The sequence below is a fragment of the Helianthus annuus genome, chromosome 7 (assembly GCF_002127325.2).
Source record: "Helianthus annuus cultivar XRQ/B chromosome 7, HanXRQr2.0-SUNRISE, whole genome shotgun sequence".
In the NCBI taxonomy this organism is placed as follows: Eukaryota; Viridiplantae; Streptophyta; class Magnoliopsida; order Asterales; family Asteraceae; genus Helianthus; species Helianthus annuus.
In genome coordinates, this window is record NC_035439.2 from 147,385,343 (window position 1) to 147,406,969 (window position 21,627).

General features: G+C 34.9%; 1 protein-coding gene and 1 non-coding gene across 2 annotated transcripts; one reads left to right on the forward strand and one right to left on the reverse strand.

Moving 5' to 3' along the window:
- Window positions 1–2,325: 2,325 nt before the first annotated feature.
- Window positions 2,326–3,126, reverse strand: LOC110869190 (21 kDa protein). The gene has a single exon (XM_022118481.2). It carries the CDS (start codon window positions 3,064–3,066, stop codon window positions 2,455–2,457), a length of 612 nt encoding a protein of 203 aa, XP_021974173.1. The 5' UTR covers window positions 3,067–3,126; the 3' UTR covers window positions 2,326–2,454.
- Window positions 3,127–5,908: 2,782 nt separating this feature from the next.
- TRNAK-UUU lies at window positions 5,909–5,981 on the forward strand. Its single transcript has one exon. It is a non-coding gene; the product is annotated as a tRNA-Lys (tRNA).
- The last annotated feature ends 15,646 nt before the right edge of the window (window positions 5,982–21,627 follow it).

The window sequence follows — 21,627 nt, forward strand, 5'->3', positions numbered from 1 at the left end:
CTACAAAAGTGGTGGCACTTGGGTGCTACTCTGCTACGGATAATCCGAGTGAGTTTGAAATATATTCTCAACTATTTAAGATATGGCTAACCTCAAATGAGTGGTTACTAATTTGATAAAAAAAATCCCATGAAGAAGAGAGAAAAAAGGGGTGGATTAATCTAATTTCCACTTTAGGATCAACAGAACTCTAGAAAAACTATTTTAGAAAAGCACTACTAAAATTTTTATATTATTTAATCTATGAATTATTTATTATATTTTATGTTGGAGTTGATTGTTATTTTAGTCCCTGAAGTTTGTCCAAATTTGCCATTTTAGTCCAAATAGTTTTTTTTCGCTTCTAGTTTCCTGATTTTTCTCTTTTGTTGCCATTTTGATCACATACTCTAACTCTATCCAAAAACCCCATTTTTAACCAGGGATATTTTACGGATTTTCATTTTAAATCTTTTCAATTGCCATTTTGTTCAAATTCTAAAAAATCAAAAATATTCTTAAAAATCCAAAAAATCTAAAATATTCTAAAAAATAAAAAAAAAATTGTAAAAATAAAAAAAAATCTAAAAAATAAAAAAAAATCAAAAAAATTCTAAAAAATCAAAAAAATTCTAAAAAGTCAAAAAAATAAAAAAAAAATTCTAAAAAATAAAAAATTCTAAAAAATCAAAAAATTTCTAAAAAATCCAAAAAAAATTCTAAAAAATCAAAAGAATTCTAAAAAATCAAAAAAATCTAAAAAATTAGAACAAATTCTAAAATGGTGAAGTGGTAAGATGGTGAGACATGGTAGTTATAAAGTTTGGAGAAGTGGTAAGATGGTGAAACATGTAAGATAATGTAATTATTAGACTCACTCACTTTGGAGAAGTGGTAAGAATGTAAGATGGCGAACATGGTAGTTATAAAGTTTTATTTTCATTCAGCATCTTGCTGGACTTTGATTTGAATTGTCTTTGGTTTTAATGGAAGTTTTATTCTTTTATAATCAAAGGGTTCAACAGAGGGGTCATGGACTCCTTACCTCTTTTGGTTCCATCTCTAAGCAGATTAACGGCAAAAATCCATTTATCCATTTAAAAAAACAGAGAATCTAACATGGTAAAAAAATAAAAACTCTAAAAAAGCGGCAGAAATCCATTTATCCATGTTTGTTTGATTTTTTAGATTTTTTTATATTATTTATATTTTTTTTATTTTTTAGAATTTTTTGATTTTTTAGAATTCTTTTGATTTTTTAGATTTTTTTATTTTTTATAATTTTTTTGATTTTTTTAGATTTTTTAGAATTTTTTTGTTTTTCAGATTTTTTTTATTTTTATGATTTTTTTTTAATTTTTTAGAAGTTTTTTGATTTTTTAGAATTTATTGGATTTTTTAGAATTGGATCAAAATGACAATTGAAAAGATTTAAAATGAAAATCCCCAAAATACCCCTGGTTAAAAATGGGGTTTTTGGATGGAGTTAGGGTGTGTGATCAAAATGGCAACAAAAGGGAAAAGTTAGGGACCCAGAGGTGGAAAAAAGACTATTTAAACTAAAATGATAAATTTGGACAAAACTCACGGACTAAAATGGCAATTAACTCTTTATGTTGCAATAAGTGTAAATAAAACAGACTTCTCTTAAAATTATTATAGTGTGTTTCAAATTAACTTGTATTATTTTTATTGTTGAAAGAAACATCTTAAACTTTTTACACACACTTGTCTATAACTATATATTCTCTCTTTAAAATATACCGAAGAAAGGAAAGCTGGGAAAAAAGACCTGTGACATATGGGCCAGTCCTTCCTTAGGACATGGTCCCTTCGTCAAGCTCTGGTTGGTGCATATATTAAATTAAATTGAAGATAAATGCAAACATCTGTACATTGCATCAATAGTCATGATTAATATACATTTTTTTTTTAAATTTTCTTTATTTACACGATTTGACCATCCAGTGTGAGCGTGAAAAAGTGACGTGAAAGCCACAACCACACCGGAATACCACCCCAAGGTGGCGCTGTGGCTGGCGTGGGGAGGGGGCGGGAGGATTTCCACAGACGTGTTGTTGTTGATGATGATGTGGGCGATGGTGATTAGGTGTGGTTTAGAGATTTGTTTTTTTCTTTTTATTTAATAGATTTGTCTTATAAAATAATATTAAAAAGTGTGTGCCACGTGTCACACCATGGCACCCTTTTACACCCTGTTCCACTCCTTTCGTTTTTAAACCACGTCACTATTCTGACGTGTGCTGACGTGACGTTCACATGTCGCACAACGCCCCCTTTTCAAGCCTCCCACTCATTATATTCTTCTATCTAACTACATAATCAAAGTGATAACGCAGAATATTATTAGTTATCATGAAGAATTGAACATACCCATTGGCACACTAGTAGCTAGCCTAAATAATAATATTTTGTAAATCAACACACAATGCATACATATTACATATACAATATTTAAGTGGAAGAAATATTAGTAATGAGAGACAATGCAATGCTTGTTAACTCTGCAACATTCACTATATACCCTCTAATAGTTTCCTTTATCTTTCCAACATTGTCTTCAAATCCATCCATACATGTGTCTTCATCCGTCAACGCAGCACTTACCCATGTCTTCACATTCCCCATTTTCTCATTAAATTCCGGGCCGTCTAAATCTTTCATCTCAACCATTGATTTCTTCATCTCGTCCATAGAATCACTCATGTTCTCCAAACAATCCGCCACCGCCTGCCCGTCTCTCATACTCAAGTCCCGCCCTTTCGCCAGCTCACGCACGATTTTCGAGGTGGATTTTGCACTTTTTAAACTCACGGACAACGCAGCATTGGCTAATTCCATAGGGTTTATATTGATGGTGGCCGCGTAAGGGGAAAGTGTTTGGAAACACAAGTCGGCGTACTTTGTGACTTGACATGACGCCTTGATGAAATCCGCGTTGGTGGCGTTAGAGTCGGAATTGGTTTGTAATGGTAATCTTGAAGTGGCAATGATGATGGTTAAGTTGTTTGAAAGAAAGATGATGATTGCTAGAAGGGATAGCATGGAACAAGTGAAAGGTTGCATTTTATGAGTGGGGGTGTGGTTTCTCTAGTTCACTAACTATAAGAGATTATATAATAAAGTGTGTAAAGTTATAAAGGGTGCTACTATCCTACACGTGAACTAGTTGCCCATAATCATTGGTAAAAGACAACACAAGATGAAAAAATAGCTTATCATGTGATTCCTCTCCTCTCATTCTGTGGTTCATCCATCTCTATGTAAACATTAAATATATTATACTTTTTATTCAATAATTAAAAGTTTATGAAATAAACAAATTGGAAGTTCCTCTTGTTTTGGCATCTTGTTAGTTTTTAACAAATATTTGTCTATAAAAAACAAATTAGAAGATATATAACTTTATAAATACTATTATATATCATATAGGTGTATTAAAATGCATAGCTTTATGAACAGTAAACATAATATTTTTTAGAGTAAATTACCAAAATCGTCTCTGAGGTTTGGGCATGTTTGTCATTTTCATTCAAAACAACTTTTTTGTACAATATAGTCCCTCACTTTTGGAATTTTTTGTCATTTTCATCCAAACATCTAATTTGCTTTATTTTTTCTATCAAACATTTGGATGAAAATGACAAAAATCCCAAATCTCAGGGACGATTTTGGCAAAAAAAGTCAGACGTTTGGATGAAAATGACAAAAAATCCCAAAAGTGAAGGATTATATTGTACAAAAAAGTAGTTTTGAGTGAAAATGATAAACATACCCAAACCTCATGGACGATTTTGGCAATTTACTCTATTTTTTTTATTTCGGTACCACCACGCTGTTTCACGTTTCCACTTTCACATGTGGTTATGCGCATTACCTCCTCTCTTTCTATCCTTCTGACACCCCTTCATTTCCTCTGTCGAAATAACTTGGGTAATTGCACTCAAAGCAGAAGCAACATCGTCTATGTTACTATCTGTTCGAAATCTTCAATGTGGGTGAACTCGATAGGTTTCTATCCTGTAATGATCAAACTCATATGAACCCATTGTTGTACTTCATCTCTAGTGGCGGATCTAGAAAAAACCTAAAGGGGCAACGTTTCAGGCAGCGAAATCGAAAACACGTATTAAAAAATTCTTAGTTGAAAAATGTGATTTTTAGTTGAATTATTGTTGTTGTTGTTGTTGTTGTTTGAATAATTCTTCCATCTAGTTAAATATGATTTTTAGTTGAAAAATGTATTAAAAAACGGGTATTTACTCTAGTAGATGAATTATGTGCAATTACACTAGAGTGATTACGTGATTACTTTACTAGTGTAAATACACAATTTTTTTTTTAGATTCTGTGATTAAAATACATGCTTCATAAGATAAGAAAAAAGGCCCTCGACTTCTCACATTTATTATGTTAAGCAGATACATACAATAACATTACACTATAGGTTAGTTCACACTCAATAAAAGCATATGAACATGTCACTTTTTTCTTTACAAGTGTAGACCATTGCATGCAAGTTGCCACACTTGTAATCAAATTTGAGTGTATTTAATGAGGTAGCCTCGTTTTGGCATTTGGGTATGAAATTTGGGCTCCCGTCCAATCCGGTTCAACTTTTGGATCCAGGCCCAATACACTCTTTTCATCTTTTAAGACAAGGGCTTCTCATGTTTCTCAAAGCTCATTGTTTCTTTTATCTTTGCATTTATTCTGTCACACACATCTCTTATACAATATAACTGACTTGATTGTTTAAAGGTGTTTTTATGCTGAGGCGGTGATGAGGGTGTGCAGGGAGGACCATAGTCCATTTACAAAACAATTTTTATGGTTTAAAGTGAGCCCAATACCCATTTGATTTAAAAAATAAATAATAATAATAATAATAATAATAATAATAATAATAATAATAATAATAATAATAATAATAATAATAATAATAATAATAATAATAAAACATTACAGAATGACACATTTTCTCGAGCTCGAGCAAGGTACATGAATTCTCGAAGACGCCACTGTTCTTACGATTTCGTTCTCCAGTGACCTTCTAATGGTTTTTATTATTAAAACTTAAAATCATAATAACTAAACACATTCTTTGAGCTTACATTCAAACCCTTTTTAATATGCAAAACCCACTATATCAAAAAGAGTTTCCAGCCTATCGCTCAGTCTCATAGGCTAGAGAAACAAATGTAATACAAAATGCTATAGCAATAAAAGAATATTTACTATACAAATTAAACCAGTTAAATAATGTGAAATATTTTATCACTTATAGGTTAGAAAAATAAAATAATTTAGGTAATTTGATTATTATTCTTCTTCGGGTTATTGGATTTTATCACCTATAACTATTGGCTATTGGTCGCTGCCACCCACAACTATCATTTTGACGTCCGCCACCTCCAACCTAACACTTAGTGTGTTCTGTCACCACGTCGTTAACTGATCACTAACTTTTGATCTTTTTACTATACTTTTGGGGGTATCCTAAGATCTGTAAAACATTCCTAAGATCCCTGTGACACCCCCAAAAGTATAGTAACAAGATCAAAAGTTAATGATTAGTTAACAACGTGGTGACAGAACACACCATGTGTTAAGTTGAGGGTGACGTGCGTCAAAGTGATAGTTGGGAGTGGCCGCGGTCAATAGCCAATAGTTAAGGGTGATAAAATCCAATAACCCTTTTTCTTTCCAAAAAGTAGAAATAAGAAAACCAACATTTAAGCAGCTTCATATAAAGTAAATCACTTGCAAAATTGATCAGGCAACGATATAAAGCATTTATAGCCATAAAAAAAAAAACTTAAAACAAGTTAGCCTGGGTAGATCAAATTTCTATTAATATCGTACCGACAATTAATAAAAACAGATATTATCATTTGCTTAACAACAAGCCGTTCTAGCTCAGTTGGTAGAGCGCGTGTGTTTTAACCACGTGGTCGTGGGTTCGAGTCCCACGGATGGCGATAGTTAGCACTATCTTTTTGTAATTGAAGTTGTTTCATGGTTCAATTTTTACTATATGCTGTGTCATTTTGGTAAATTTTTTTATTTAAATTACTTGTATTGCTATGTTAAGAATATAATTTATGTAATATCTTGATAAGGTGTGCATCTAATTAAATTGGGTAAAAAAAGTATCTAATGGCAAAATTTCATACAATCTTTGTTCTCGCCCGACCCCTCGAACTTTTTTTTGTTGAAGATGATCATCTGATGAAGATGGAACTTGAAGATATAAAATTTTGATGAACATTGTTCATGAAGACTGTTGTGTAGATTGTTGAAATTGTTGATGAAGATCAGAAATATGATTTCTTTTATATGATGTGAAGTTACCACAGTATCCCTTGACTTAATGGCCAAACTAACGTATTCTTAACGGAGGAACTCAAAGTGTAGCACTTTTTAATGGTTAGGGACTCAAGAGACGAAATTTGCGTTTTAGGGACTCACCTTGACACCGCCCCTAAAGCACAAGGACGCAAATTTCATTTTACTCTTTAACTAGTGATGATCTAATTTTAATCATCATCAAAACATACAATTAGTATGTCTGGATGTATGCACCAACACAAGTCATTTTAGGCCTTGTGATCTATGCGTATGATTACTTCACACAATTATGACCTTTAATGTTCTTTTTCTTCATGTGTTAGTGGGTTGTTTAGACTACATAAATCCACAGTTGGTCATAACAAATCATTTTATGCACACTGACACATTTGTATGATTCGTGTACACTCTCGGGCCTTAACAAATCTTGGCATGTGTTTGTGGGTCCTTTAGGTTACAAAAACCCACATGAGGTCACAACAAGTCATTTTGGGCCTCATGATCCATGTGAATGATAGATTTACACTATTGTCCTTGACGGCCCTTGCCATATGTTAGTGGGTTGTTTAGGCTATATCAAGCAACATTAGGCCATAACAAGTCATTTCGGGTCTCGTGATCCATGTGAATGGTGACTTTACACTATTGTGCATTGATGGCATGAACTTGTGTTAGTGGATAGTTTAGGTTTTATAAAGACACATTAGATCATAATAAGTTAGTTTGGGCCTTGTAATCCACGTGTATGGTTACTTTACATTATTAGGGTGTACGGGGCACTAGCGGGGAGGGGTATCGGTGACCCCATTCCCCGATCGGGAACACCGCCGCCATCATCGCGGGGACCCAAATCGGGGAGGGGAATCGGGGTTGGTTCACCGCTTGAATGTGCACATGGATCGAGGAACGGTCATCTTTCAAACGGTCAAATTTAAAAAAAAAAAAATCAATTTTTAAACAAATATAAATAACCAACTTCACTAATTTTTTACAACACCCACCACTCTCAAACTTTTACCACACCCACCACTCTCAAACTTTTATACTCTCAAACCGAGCAATGGAGAACCAACCCCGCGAAGCCAAGAGAGTCGGAGGCTCGCGAACTCATATCGGAACAACGCGAGACGATGAGAAACTACAATTACGATCGAGATATGAAAACATTCCTCAAGCCGCACGACGATGCTCCGCCGGAAATGTTGCCGTTCATCCTCACCCGAAAGCGCGACATCGCTAACAAGTACGGGTGGCCGTGCAATTTCTAAAATTTTTATTTTCTAGTTTGAATGCAATTTTTAATTTCTAGTTTGAATGTAATTTTTATTTTCTAGTTGAATGTAATTTTTATTATCTAGTTTGAATGTAATTTTTATTTTTATTTTCTACTTTGAAATGTCTTTTGTTAAATTTTATTTAATTTTTATTAATATTTTTTTAATTTATAAACATGCATAATTTTACAACAAATAAAAAAAACAAAAAAAAATAAAAAAGCAAGTCCCCTAAGAGGGGAGTGCCGCCATCAAATTGGGGTGTGAGAGGAGTTTAAGAGGGGAGTTGACGTGGCATAACCTGATTGGGTGTGCGTAAGAGAGGGGACTCCCCTAAGAGAGGACGGGGTGGTACGTTATGGAGCTCCATAACGCGTTGAAGCATCACGGAACACCGCCGCCGGGACCATCCATCACGCATTATAATTAAAACGCGTTAAACATACAACGCGTTGAAGTTTTGAAAAGTCGACCGTTTGATTATTTTTGACCGTTTAAAAACGGTAATATTGATTAAAAAAAAAACCTTTAAACATTTATCTATTTATATCTCCATTTTAAACCATTTTACACACACCAATCTATATCTTTTAAACCATTTTAAACCCATTTCACACAATTTTTATATCTTTCTCAAATGGAATTCCCTACGGATTCGACGTTTCCCATGTCTAGCGATAGTGATACCGAGTCGTCTTCCGACAACGAAACGCTAAAATATTTCGTGTCGGTGTATAACGAGCTTGATGCCGAGTCGTCCCGCCCAAAGAAGAAGATGGTCGACCGTGATCGTATACGTGCCAACGAAGTTTTGATGAACGATTATTTTGTGGAAAACCCGCTATACAATGCCGAAACATTTAGAGATCGGTTTCGTTTATGTAAGACCCTAACACGTAATTAACAAAAGTCGCAGCGGAAGTTCATGCCATAAAATTTCTTTCATTATAAACCTTATGTCTTACTTGAAAGTTCACTTTTAAAATAACTCTTTTATATTGAATACATCAAACTGACTGAATTATAGAATAAATCATAACTTATGTATAACAAATTACATCCTTAGACAACCCCGTACAATCCTTCATGTGACTCGGTCCTCGATCTTTATTCCTTGATGATCCTCCGTGACCCGTACAACCTGCACTCACCACATACATTCATTACATTAGTACACAATACATAAACAAGATTCCATCTCGTACACTTCCTATTGCGTTATCATTCTATTTTTAAGCATTTCAACTGCGTATCCATATTCTGGTGAGGCTTCAATAATGTACCTGCATTACTTATCATTCACAAGGCACACTATTAATAACATATTACCCAACGTATCTAAATCATGCACACGTACATTTTTACATGTATACATACACATCTACATACGTACTTACCTTCCTACATCTCTACATACATGCATATACTCATACATACCTTCATATATACCAATTACATATCTGCATACACACATACATTACTACGTCTCTACATACGTTCATATACACATACGTATCTTCATATATACATAAAATACACATCTACGTACATACATGCTTTACTATACCTCTACTTACTTGCATACACTCATACGTACCTTCATATATATATACTTAAATACACATCTACATATGTACATACACTAATATGTACACGTCCAAGATCTTACATACCTCGTATATATCCATACATGAATTACATGGTGCTTAGACTTGAGTTTGCAACTTATAAGTGTCGAGGGAACACTCGAAATCATGTTTAAAAGGCTTGCCATAAACCACGGATAATATACCGAAGCCTACGATGCATATATGACATAAATAACTAATTTTCAGCTTTTTGGACATGGGAAGGGCGTCGGCGACGGCCCTAGGGGGCGTCGGCGACGGCCCTTGCATTTGCCCGTAGCCCAAACCTCCGTAGACAGCAAGATAACCCGTCAGCAAAACTGACGTTTCCAGAGGGCGTCGGCGACGGCCCATGTGGGCGTCGGCGACGGCCTCTCAAAAGTTGGTTTTTCCTGCTGTGTTGTTTCGTCGTTCGCGCGCACTAAAACTTGCATAACTTTCAACCCGTTTATCCGTTTAACCTCCCGTTTCTTCCTACATGCTTGTAAATTGGTTCTCTACCCTATGGACTCAAAATCCCACATCCGGATTAAGGAAATTCTTAACTTAAGCGCTATCGGTTTATTATTCATTCACGGTTTATTCGACCCGTTCATGTTTTCATCAATCAACACTTTCGTTTTAACATCAAGACTGCATTTTGACCCGTTACATCTACTTAACAGAAATCATTGGTTTCATACCACACATCCGTATTGGTCCTCAATTAACTTACTTAACTAACTAGCACATAACTTTACATAAACAACTAAGAAGCGATTACGGAAATCACTTACCTTTTTGTGTCCGTTCCCTTGCCTCCTTTTGACCCGTTTGCCTTTCTTGCTTGAGTCCATTTCCACATGATCCCTATACTTTCAAGTCATTATGTCCACATCATAGTTAGTATGCATGTTTGTTCATGTCACATCCATTTCTAACTCTTAATTATATAGACTTTCATTAGTCAAACATTAACATGCATACGACATAAACCGACAACCACATTGTTTACATTCTCTTAATCAAATTTATCATCATGCATACCCATGCATAATTGTCCTAACACATATACATAATTCTTTAAAATCTCATAAACACATTCATATGTTTAATCATGTGACTCGCATATTCGTTGACCTTTCCGAAAAGTCAATGGTCATGCTTACTTATTTCCAACTTATGAACATACACACATATTTATCTTGATATGATAGATTATTGTAATCACAACATACACATTTCACTTTCACGCCATGTGGTACATACAACTACATGATCACTTAATTTCATACCCTATGTTCACAAAATCATTTTCATGTAATCGTGACATCATATTTAACTAGTAGTCCACAACTTCTACATTTAGTACACGTTCATTCTACATTACCATTATGCCACTAATCCGCCTCAAGGTGTGCACCACCTTTCAAGCTTTGAGTACTAGTTCCTAAAGCATACTTTTACTAAATCACATCATTAACTACTACCCATATGTATCTCATTCAAAACACGTATCTCATGCTAATCTTAACTATCAATACTACATTATCACATCCTATGCCAAGTTACTCAATTCTTGCATACAATTTCCCTTCCTATCTTCACCTAGTCATTTCATCAAACACTTGGTGTGCGTACACCATTCAATGCACAATGTACAACTAACTCATGCATAGTCTTCCAAGTTCTTATCTTCATTCATCAAATTCAACCAAATATTATACATACTCTATAATATACACAATTCATCTAACAAGAATTTATCTAATGCCTCACACTACATCATGATTTGAACAAGACTTGGACATGGGTGAAACACCCATGTCATCTTCATCACCCAACTAGTGGGTTTTCATCTTAAACATCAATTTACTTGAAATTACATACAAAATAAGTTCTAGTTGATGTTTCTAATACCTAATCATGCTTAGTTTCATACGAATTCATGGATTTGATCATAACCCATTTCCAAAAAGATTATCAAATAAGAATCTACAACTTACCAAGTGATTTATAGGGCTAGATGATCAAGAATTCATGTACATGCATTAGATTTGGGCTGAATTCCCTTTTCAATTTGATGAAATTGCATCTTTTGAGCATTCTCCCCTTCTTCTCTCTTGTTGGTGTCGACACACACACACACCAAACACATACAACTACTGACTTTTGCACTTAACCAAAACTTCATCTCAAATCTTTAATTTCAGCCCCTCTTGTTTGTTATTTGCTCATAATTGTCCCAATTTCATTCCTTATTTGTTTTGATTAACTATGTAACTAGGTTAGGTAGCCTAGTCATCTTATTTTAAGTTTTATCATTTAAAACATATGGCAAATGTAAACATTCAAGTTTTGGGGTGTTACACATACAATTAACTAGGTTAAATAGCCTAGTTATTTATTTCACGATATATCATATAAGGACATATAGCGAATATAAACATTCGAGTTTTTGGGGCGTTACAAGTCTACCCCCCTTAAAGGAGGTTTCGTCCACGAAACCTTTCTAATTCTTACTAGACCCATTCTAGTCTTACTTTTAAATCAATCCATCCGAGAAGTTTTCTACAACACAAAAACGCTTGTGACTCCTTTCTAACAGTCTATACTTTCCATACCATACCTTTACACAACATCCTCATTTCTTTGACCTGTTGATAACGGGTCAATATACATGCTTCTTCAACCTGTAGTCATACATACATTCATATGATCCGTTCATGTCGGATCTAATACCTTCATCTCATTTCTTAAAATTACATTCTCTACATGCACTGTATAATATTTAACTATTGTTTCGTTACCACAACAAAACTACTATTTCATAGTCACATATATACGCTTAACTCCAAAGTTAGCGTCATTCTACGTTTTCCTATAGTTATTTGTACTATACGTACCCTTACGTTACCTTCAACTCACCTCTGTTTATCCTACATTACTATTCTTCTCAATTCAGGCATCACTTAAGTTGCCTAAGCAAGCGCATTATGTAGGTTCTTCTTAAGAGAGTTTAACCAATACCCGAAATTTTCGTTCAAAACTTATAAAATCTAATTCTTACTGACATAGTTCTCTTCATATGTCAACTATAAGGGATCAAACATTCCATACTATACCATACTCCTTCCACCATTCAATTCGCAGGGCGTTTTCAATTTACTAATTCATACTTACCTGTCATAAATTAAAACACTTTACTTACCTCGATTTCATTCCGTACTACAGCGATCCTTAATTTAGACCTGTCCACATTCTTCGCGAGTGCTAGCCGTACCAGGCTAGATTTCATTCATCCATGTGATGTGCCTCCACTCGTACGCTTCATTCCACCACTTTGATTGGTTTCATCACATCAAGGGTTCTAACATTTTCATCAACAATTTAATGGTTAGTACATTTCATTTCTCACACGAAACTCTTTCATTCTAGTTACTTATTTCATCAGCCTTCATAGTTTGACTTTTCAAGGCTAACCGACATTTCTTAATTATCGTATATGTATTGGGGTACACTTTCGTACTGCTTTCCATTCATGCTTACTTGCAAAAACATTCATTACGTTATTTAGGCATTCTTAACAAAACTTATCCTTCTCGTTCATACTTAAATCATTGTCCGGGTCATAGCCCGTCATCCATTACGATTCCCAAGGATTGATTACTAACGCATCTAACACATAATATGTTCAAAACTTATTTCCTTCGTCAAAATTTAAGTTTGCGTGCCAAACATTATGCTCGCCTACAAGTATAAAACTTACAAATCAAAACATTAAATATATTGGGTTTAAATGGCAGTTACCATTTAACCCGCATGACTCATTCGTCAACTTTTGCAGTTTGACTTTTCGAAGTCAAGCCGTTAATTCTTACTTATTTGATTCATACTTACTTACGAGTTCAAACTTTTTCATCCTATGATTTGAATCCATCTAATGGATTCAAACATAGCATTCACACCTTTCATTCCTTACATATGTTGAATCCGTCTCACGGATTCTAACATGTCATTCATGCTTCTCTTGTATATTTGGTACTTTCGAAACCCTGAAAGTCTTACTTTCCCCTTTTATCCTCACGCCCACCTACTACCTAATTCTAACGGACACACCTGTAGCGATTATCACGGGCTCACGATCGTCATATGTTTCTTGTGTACTGGCCAGGTACACAATCCACATACTAGTTTCGTGTCTTCGTGTAATTGTCACCTTATGTCCGAAGAATTAGGTTTCGGCACATGTAACATTTCCAAAACTTCATTACCGTTCTTATCATTATTTTTCATTCAAAATTCTCCTTTTATTGATAGGTCTTGCCATTACATGTACTTACATATATTAAATATATGTACCTGGGTCGATATGTCGTATTACATTCCTTGGTGCCGGTGCTAGACCGCATTCGCAGATCATTCTTTCCAAGCATCCATGCTTACCTTACACATAACATATTGTTAGTTATCTTCCAATACATACTTAAGCACATACTTACCTTGGCTTCTACCCTTAGATCTTGATCGAGTCTTGGATTGTACGGGTTCCTTATCATAAGAGCACACAGGTTTGAGTTCAAGTATTTGTCTCCTCATACTTGATTTCCCTCAAACCGGGCTCTGATACCAACTTGTAAGACCCTAACACGTAATTAACAAAAGTCGCAGCGGAAGTTCATGCCATAAAATTTCTTTCATTATAAACCTTATGTCTTACTTGAAAGTTCACTTTTAAAATAACTCTTTTATATTGAATACATCAAACTGACTGAATTATAGAATAAATCATAACTTATGTATAACAAATTACATCCTTAGACAACCCCGTACAATCCTTCATGTGACTCGGTCCTCGATCTTTATTCCTTGATGATCCTCCGTGACCCGTACAACCTGCACTCACCACATACATTCATTACATTAGTACACAATACATAAACAAGATTCCATCTCGTACACTTCCTATTGCGTTATCATTCTATTTTTAAGCATTTCAACTGCGTATCCATATTCTGGTGAGGCTTCAATAATGTACCTGCATTACTTATCATTCACAAGGCACACTATTAATAACATATTACCCAACGTATCTAAATCATGCACACGTACATTTTTACATGTATACATACACATCTACATACGTACTTACCTTCCTACATCTCTACATACATGCATATACTCATACATACCTTCATATATACCAATTACATATCTGCATACACACATACATTACTACGTCTCTACATACGTTCATATACACATACGTATCTTCATATATACATAAAATACACATCTACGTACATACATGCTTTACTATACCTCTACTTACTTGCATACACTCATACGTACCTTCATATATATATACTTAAATACACATCTACATATGTACATACACTAATATGTACACGTCCAAGATCTTACATACCTCGTATATATCCATACATGAATTACATGGTGCTTAGACTTGAGTTTGCAACTTATAAGTGTCGAGGGAACACTCGAAATCATGTTTAAAAGGCTTGCCATAAACCACGGATAATATACCGAAGCCTACGATGCATATATGACATAAATAACTAATTTTCAGCTTTTTGGACATGGGAAGGGCGTCGGCGACGGCCCTAGGGGGCGTCGGCGACGGCCCTTGCATTTGCCCGTAGCCCAAACCTCCGTAGACAGCAAGATAACCCGTCAGCAAAACTGACGTTTCCAGAGGGCGTCGGCGACGGCCCATGTGGGCGTCGGCGACGGCCTCTCAAAAGTTGGTTTTTCCTGCTGTGTTGTTTCGTCGTTCGCGCGCACTAAAACTTGCATAACTTTCAACCCGTTTATCCGTTTAACCTCCCGTTTCTTCCTACATGCTTGTAAATTGGTTCTCTACCCTATGGACTCAAAATCCCACATCCGGATTAAGGAAATTCTTAACTTAAGCGCTATCGGTTTATTATTCATTCACGGTTTATTCGACCCGTTCATGTTTTCATCAATCAACACTTTCGTTTTAACATCAAGACTGCATTTTGACCCGTTACATCTACTTAACAGAAATCATTGGTTTCATACCACACATCCGTATTGGTCCTCAATTAACTTACTTAACTAACTAGCACATAACTTTACATAAACAACTAAGAAGCGATTACGGAAATCACTTACCTTTTTGTGTCCGTTCCCTTGCCTCCTTTTGACCCGTTTGCCTTTCTTGCTTGAGTCCATTTCCACATGATCCCTATACTTTCAAGTCATTATGTCCACATCATAGTTAGTATGCATGTTTGTTCATGTCACATCCATTTCTAACTCTTAATTATATAGACTTTCATTAGTCAAACATTAACATGCATACGACATAAACCGACAACCACATTGTTTACATTCTCTTAATCAAATTTATCATCATGCATACCCATGCATAATTGTCCTAACACATATACATAATTCTTTAAAATCTCATAAACACATTCATATGTTTAATCATGTGACTCGCATATTCGTTGACCTTTCCGAAAAGTCAATGGTCATGCTTACTTATTTCCAACTTATGAACATACACACATATTTATCTTGATATGATAGATTATTGTAATCACAACATACACATTTCACTTTCACGCCATGTGGTACATACAACTACATGATCACTTAATTTCATACCCTATGTTCACAAAATCATTTTCATGTAATCGTGACATCATATTTAACTAGTAGTCCACAACTTCTACATTTAGTACACGTTCATTCTACATTACCATTATGCCACTAATCCGCCTCAAGGTGTGCACCACCTTTCAAGCTTTGAGTACTAGTTCCTAAAGCATACTTTTACTAAATCACATCATTAACTACTACCCATATGTATCTCATTCAAAACACGTATCTCATGCTAATCTTAACTATCAATACTACATTATCACATCCTATGCCAAGTTACTCAATTCTTGCATACAATTTCCCTTCCTATCTTCACCTAGTCATTTCATCAAACACTTGGTGTGCGTACACCATTCAATGCACAATGTACAACTAACTCATGCATAGTCTTCCAAGTTCTTATCTTCATTCATCAAATTCAACCAAATATTATACATACTCTATAATATACACAATTCATCTAACAAGAATTTATCTAATGCCTCACACTACATCATGATTTGAACAAGACTTGGACATGGGTGAAACACCCATGTCATCTTCATCACCCAACTAGTGGGTTTTCATCTTAAACATCAATTTACTTGAAATTACATACAAAATAAGTTCTAGTTGATGTTTCTAATACCTAATCATGCTTAGTTTCATACGAATTCATGGATTTGATCATAACCCATTTCCAAAAAGATTATCAAATAAGAATCTACAACTTACCAAGTGATTTATAGGGCTAGATGATCAAGAATTCATGTACATGCATTAGATTTGGGCTGAATTCCCTTTTCAATTTGATGAAATTGCATCTTTTGAGCATTCTCCCCTTCTTCTCTCTTGTTGGTGTCGACACACACACACACCAAACACATACAACTACTGACTTTTGCACTTAACCAAAACTTCATCTCAAATCTTTAATTTCAGCCCCTCTTGTTTGTTATTTGCTCATAATTGTCCCAATTTCATTCCTTATTTGTTTTGATTAACTATGTAACTAGGTTAGGTAGCCTAGTCATCTTATTTTAAGTTTTATCATTTAAAACATATGGCAAATGTAAACATTCAAGTTTTGGGGTGTTACACATACAATTAACTAGGTTAAATAGCCTAGTTGTTTATTTCACGATATATCATATAAGGACATATAGCGAATATAAACATTCGAGTTTTTGGGGCGTTACAGTTTACCCAAAGAATTATTTTTAAAGATTGTTGGAGACATCGAAGCAAGCGAGGAATGGTTTCAAGAACGTTACGATGCGAGGGGCAAACCAAGTTTCACGCCGATACAAAAATGCACGTCCGCCATTCGCCAACTAGCGACAGGTAACCCACCCGATCAATATGATGAATACCTAGCTATGTCTGAAAGAACTTCACGTGAATGTTTGCAATTTTTTTGCAATGCGGTCATTAAGTTGTATGCTAACGAGTTTTTACGTAAACCGACGAGCCACGACATCTCACGTATTTACGCCGCACACGAGGCTAGATGGCATTTTCCCGCGATGCTCAGTAGCATCGATTGTACACATATCGAGTGGAAAAATTGTCCAAGAGAGTTGCGAGGGGCGTATGTTAGGGGAGACATCAAAAGACCAACCATCATACTATAAGGGGTGGCGTCGAATGATTTATGGATTTGGCATTCGTATTTCGGTGTTCCAGGTTCAAACAACGACATCAATGTGTTGCACACGTCGCCGTTGTTCCAAAGCGTAACGGATGGTACCGCACCTTTCTCTCCTTTCTATGTTAACGGTCGACATTACAGACGAGGTTTTTTTCTTGTGGATGGTATCTACCCGTCTTGGTCTGTTTTTGTGAAAGCTCCCCCATTTCCTGTCGAGGCTAAAGAAAAGACGTTCAAAAAATTGCAAGAATCGGCAAGAAAAGATGTTGAGAGGGCATTTGGTGTTTTAAAGGGTAGATGGGGTATACTACACCGGCCGGTTCGTTCGACGACCAAGAAATCAATACATAGCATAGTGTATGCATGTATCATATTGCACAATATGCTGATCAAACAAGACGGACGTGCAATATCCCCGGATTGGGTGCCGGATCCTCCTACACAGTTCAAGTTCCACAAAATATCCAACTAGAATTGCGTAATGAAGAAACTCACTTTCGGTTGAGATACGATTTAATCGAACTAGTGGGTTCTCTAGGTTTGGAGTTTCCGGATTCGGACGAGGAGTAGGTTTTTGTTTTCCTTTTTAAATTGTATGTTTCTAGTATGTTAAATTGAAGTAGTATGTTTTAAATTCAATGAAATTTTTAATTTTAGTGTTTTATTGTTAATTTCTAATTTAAAATAAAAAATTTAAAAATTAGTGAAATTTATAATTTTGTTTTAAAATAAAATTAAAAATTTCTAATTTTAAAATGAAAATTAAAAAAAAAATTGGGAGTGATAGAATTCCATCACTAGTGATACCACCCCCCCTACATTTCTATCACTAGTGATAGAAATTTGGTTGATGACATGGCATGATTTTATTGGACACTGAGAGTGATAGAATCTATCACTAATGAACCACCCCTCCTCCCCTAAGAGGAGAGTGCCCCTCTCACCCTTAGGCCTTACCATGTGTGGTTGGTTGTTTAGGCTATACAAACCTACAACTGGCCATAACAACTTAATTTACATTTTCACATCTTACAACTAAATTACATTACATTTTCAGGTATTACACACAAACAACATTACAATTACATATCTTACAAATAATATATGTTACATTACCGTATGGTACATATAAACTACATCATAGTTCCACATCTTAGAAATAAACTACATTAAATTTCAATATCTTACAAAAAAAACTATAGTAACATGTACGTCCATATGGCCTAATGGCTAGACGCAGGCAATGCATAAAAAAATAAACTACCTCTATATGTGTGCACACGTGTGCCTTAGCTAGATGCGAGGCACACATAAAATAATAAATTACCTATATGTGCACCTACGAGTCCCATGACTAGGTGTGGTAATACGTACAAATAAACTATCTTTACATGTGTGCTCTTCGTAGACAATGCACACATAGTAAACCAACTTTGGGTCTCGCCTCTAGAATTTGAGCAATTTTTCACATCGATACATAGCTCTGCTTTATGATCTTGTTAAGAGTTAGACTAAACGCAATGTTGGTGGCGGAGTTTGTAAATTCTAAGAATTCCAATTCAACAAACCCACTAAATCATATTAACTCTTCCCATAAACAGCACCCAATTAAATAACGATATACCGTATTTGAGATACAAGGAGGTTGCCATTTTTAGGCTTGAAAGTCCCGACATTGACCCCCCAAGCTTATAGACTATATTCTAATAATTTATACCAACATGTAATCTGTCACAAATGGATCCAACACGACAAACTTTTGAAGATATTGAGTTGGAAGCTAATCGAAAATCTTATTCTCTTGCTTTCAACGGGTTACCAACGGTAATGTGCCCTACACCAACAAACGACTGATAAATTGAATGGAAAAAGACCTTTATCTGAAAATGTCGACTATTACCGACGTATATTCCATTGTATAGTGTTTTCGGAAATGACAAAACCAGGTGTTTCCGGCGTTTGTGTTCCTTCGGCTCGACCCACACATGGATTCCATCGGTGAGTACCAATTGTTTCAATCAATTTACCTTATTTTTCTGTTTTAGTTACGTTGGAAGCAATCAGAGAGTTCCATGGGTAACGATTAACAAATATTGTTCCTTGATGATACTATTTTGTGAAGTAGTGGCATCAAAATTTGATATATAAAGTTTACCTATACTATATATTAAGACAAGGGTATTTTAAGATACCAAAAAGTTAAAAAAATTGCTTTAATGCATAAGATAACCTAAAATGAAGGTAAATTAGTCTTTAACACTAATTCCAAAGGTACAATCTAAAAAGAAAGTAAATTAGTCATTTTAATTACATTTTAATTCCCTCATCTTTAATAAAATTATAGATAATTAGTTATTAGTTACACTTTATCCCCTTATAAAAACTAAGTAGTCCCACGATTTTTAAATGGTCATAACTTTTTGTATGTTAATATTCTTAAAAAAAATACACCAAAAAAAGAGTATTTTATTCTCTTTAATTTGAATTTCGTATTGTTATATTTTTTAATTAAAAATTGATATGTCGTTACGTGATTAATAGTGTCTAAGGGTGAGTAATAACTAAATCGTTAATAGAAATCGAACCGAAAGCAGTCGAAACCGAATCGAAAGCAGTCGAACCGAACCGAAATCAACCAAAACGGAATTAACTTAAAAAAACAATTAACCAAAACCCTAGTAAACCGAAATCGGTTATCGATTTTTTTGTACAATCATTTAACCGAAATTTATCGAATTGAACCATTCATATTTACATATATTTCTAACTTTTATATCTCCAGTTCATTTATTTCATATTATATACCTTTTTTATGTATCTATACTTCCTTTCATGTATTTCTAAGAAAAGGTTTTAGCCCAAATTTTGTTTTGGCTATTAACTGAAAATAAACGAACCAAACCAAAACCTTCAATTAAATAAATCGAACTAATTACCCGAAAACCGATAGGTTAATAAAATAGACTAACCGATGACTTTGCTTTCGGTTAAGGATAATAACCGAACCAACCAAACAGTACACACCCTGTCGCAACCCCGACCCCTACCCCGGGAACGGGCGACCGCGAGACAGTATCAGTGGTATCGGTGTTTATTAATTTGGCAGCGGAAATTTACATCAGGACCGTAGTTAGGAAATAGTTTATGAGAGTTAAAACACCATACTTTTATAAATAACCAATACATGGAAAAAACCCAAGTTTCCATTACAATATGTTTATAGGGATAAACCCTAATTTATTGAAATAAAACTTCTTCTTTATTTAGATAACTTTTATAGCCATTTTTCCAAGCCTTCAGTGCTCTCCAGCTGGCTTCTATTTGGCTTTCATATTTTGTTACCTGAAACACGTTTTAAAAAGTTTTATCAGCAAGAAATATTGGCGAGTGCATCACAATTTAATCAAAACAGGATTTTATATCTTTACAGTATTGAGAGCGATTACAATGTTTTTATCTAGCCAATTACCACCCACGGTACTATCAATCCTGATTTGTGGTCATGCTACTACTCATAGTGTAGTAACAAGTAATGTATACAAAACCCCAACATACCGACAGTAATGGTAGAATACATAGACTCAATCACTGTTAAATATACTTTAAAATAATTGAGGTTTTGTAAAAACAGTTAATAAAAATAAGATGTACTCACAAAAAGGTTCACAAAAAGGGGAATGACTCACTTTGCTGTTTTAGATAATACTACTGCTTCCTGGTGACTTCCTGGTTATAATCTATTAAATTAAACAATGCACACGTGTAAGTAAAATAACCCAATTTACATTGGCCATACCCCCGAGACAGAACTCCAACGACTGAGTCAGGCAGAGCATTGACATGCGTAACGGAGCTCTAGATCAATTGGGTAGAGTAACTAATACGTAACCGGGGGTTATAATACTTACAACGAGGCAGAACTTCGCTTTTTAGGGGTATAATACCCGAGAGTTTTAACTATTATATATGTTGAGAGAGAAAAGAAGTTGAACGAATTCAGCTGAGGCATCGGCCTCCTTTTATAGGTTTGATCAGGGGTGGCTCGCGGCCCGCGACGCTCCCTTTGTTTCCTTCGCGGCACGCGAGGCTAGTAAACTAGGCTCTAGCCTTG

Coding starts and splice junctions, on each gene's coding strand:
- LOC110869190 (XM_022118481.2), bottom strand. CDS start 3,066: ATGCAACCTTTCACTTGTTCCATGCTATCCCTTCTAGCAATCATCATC.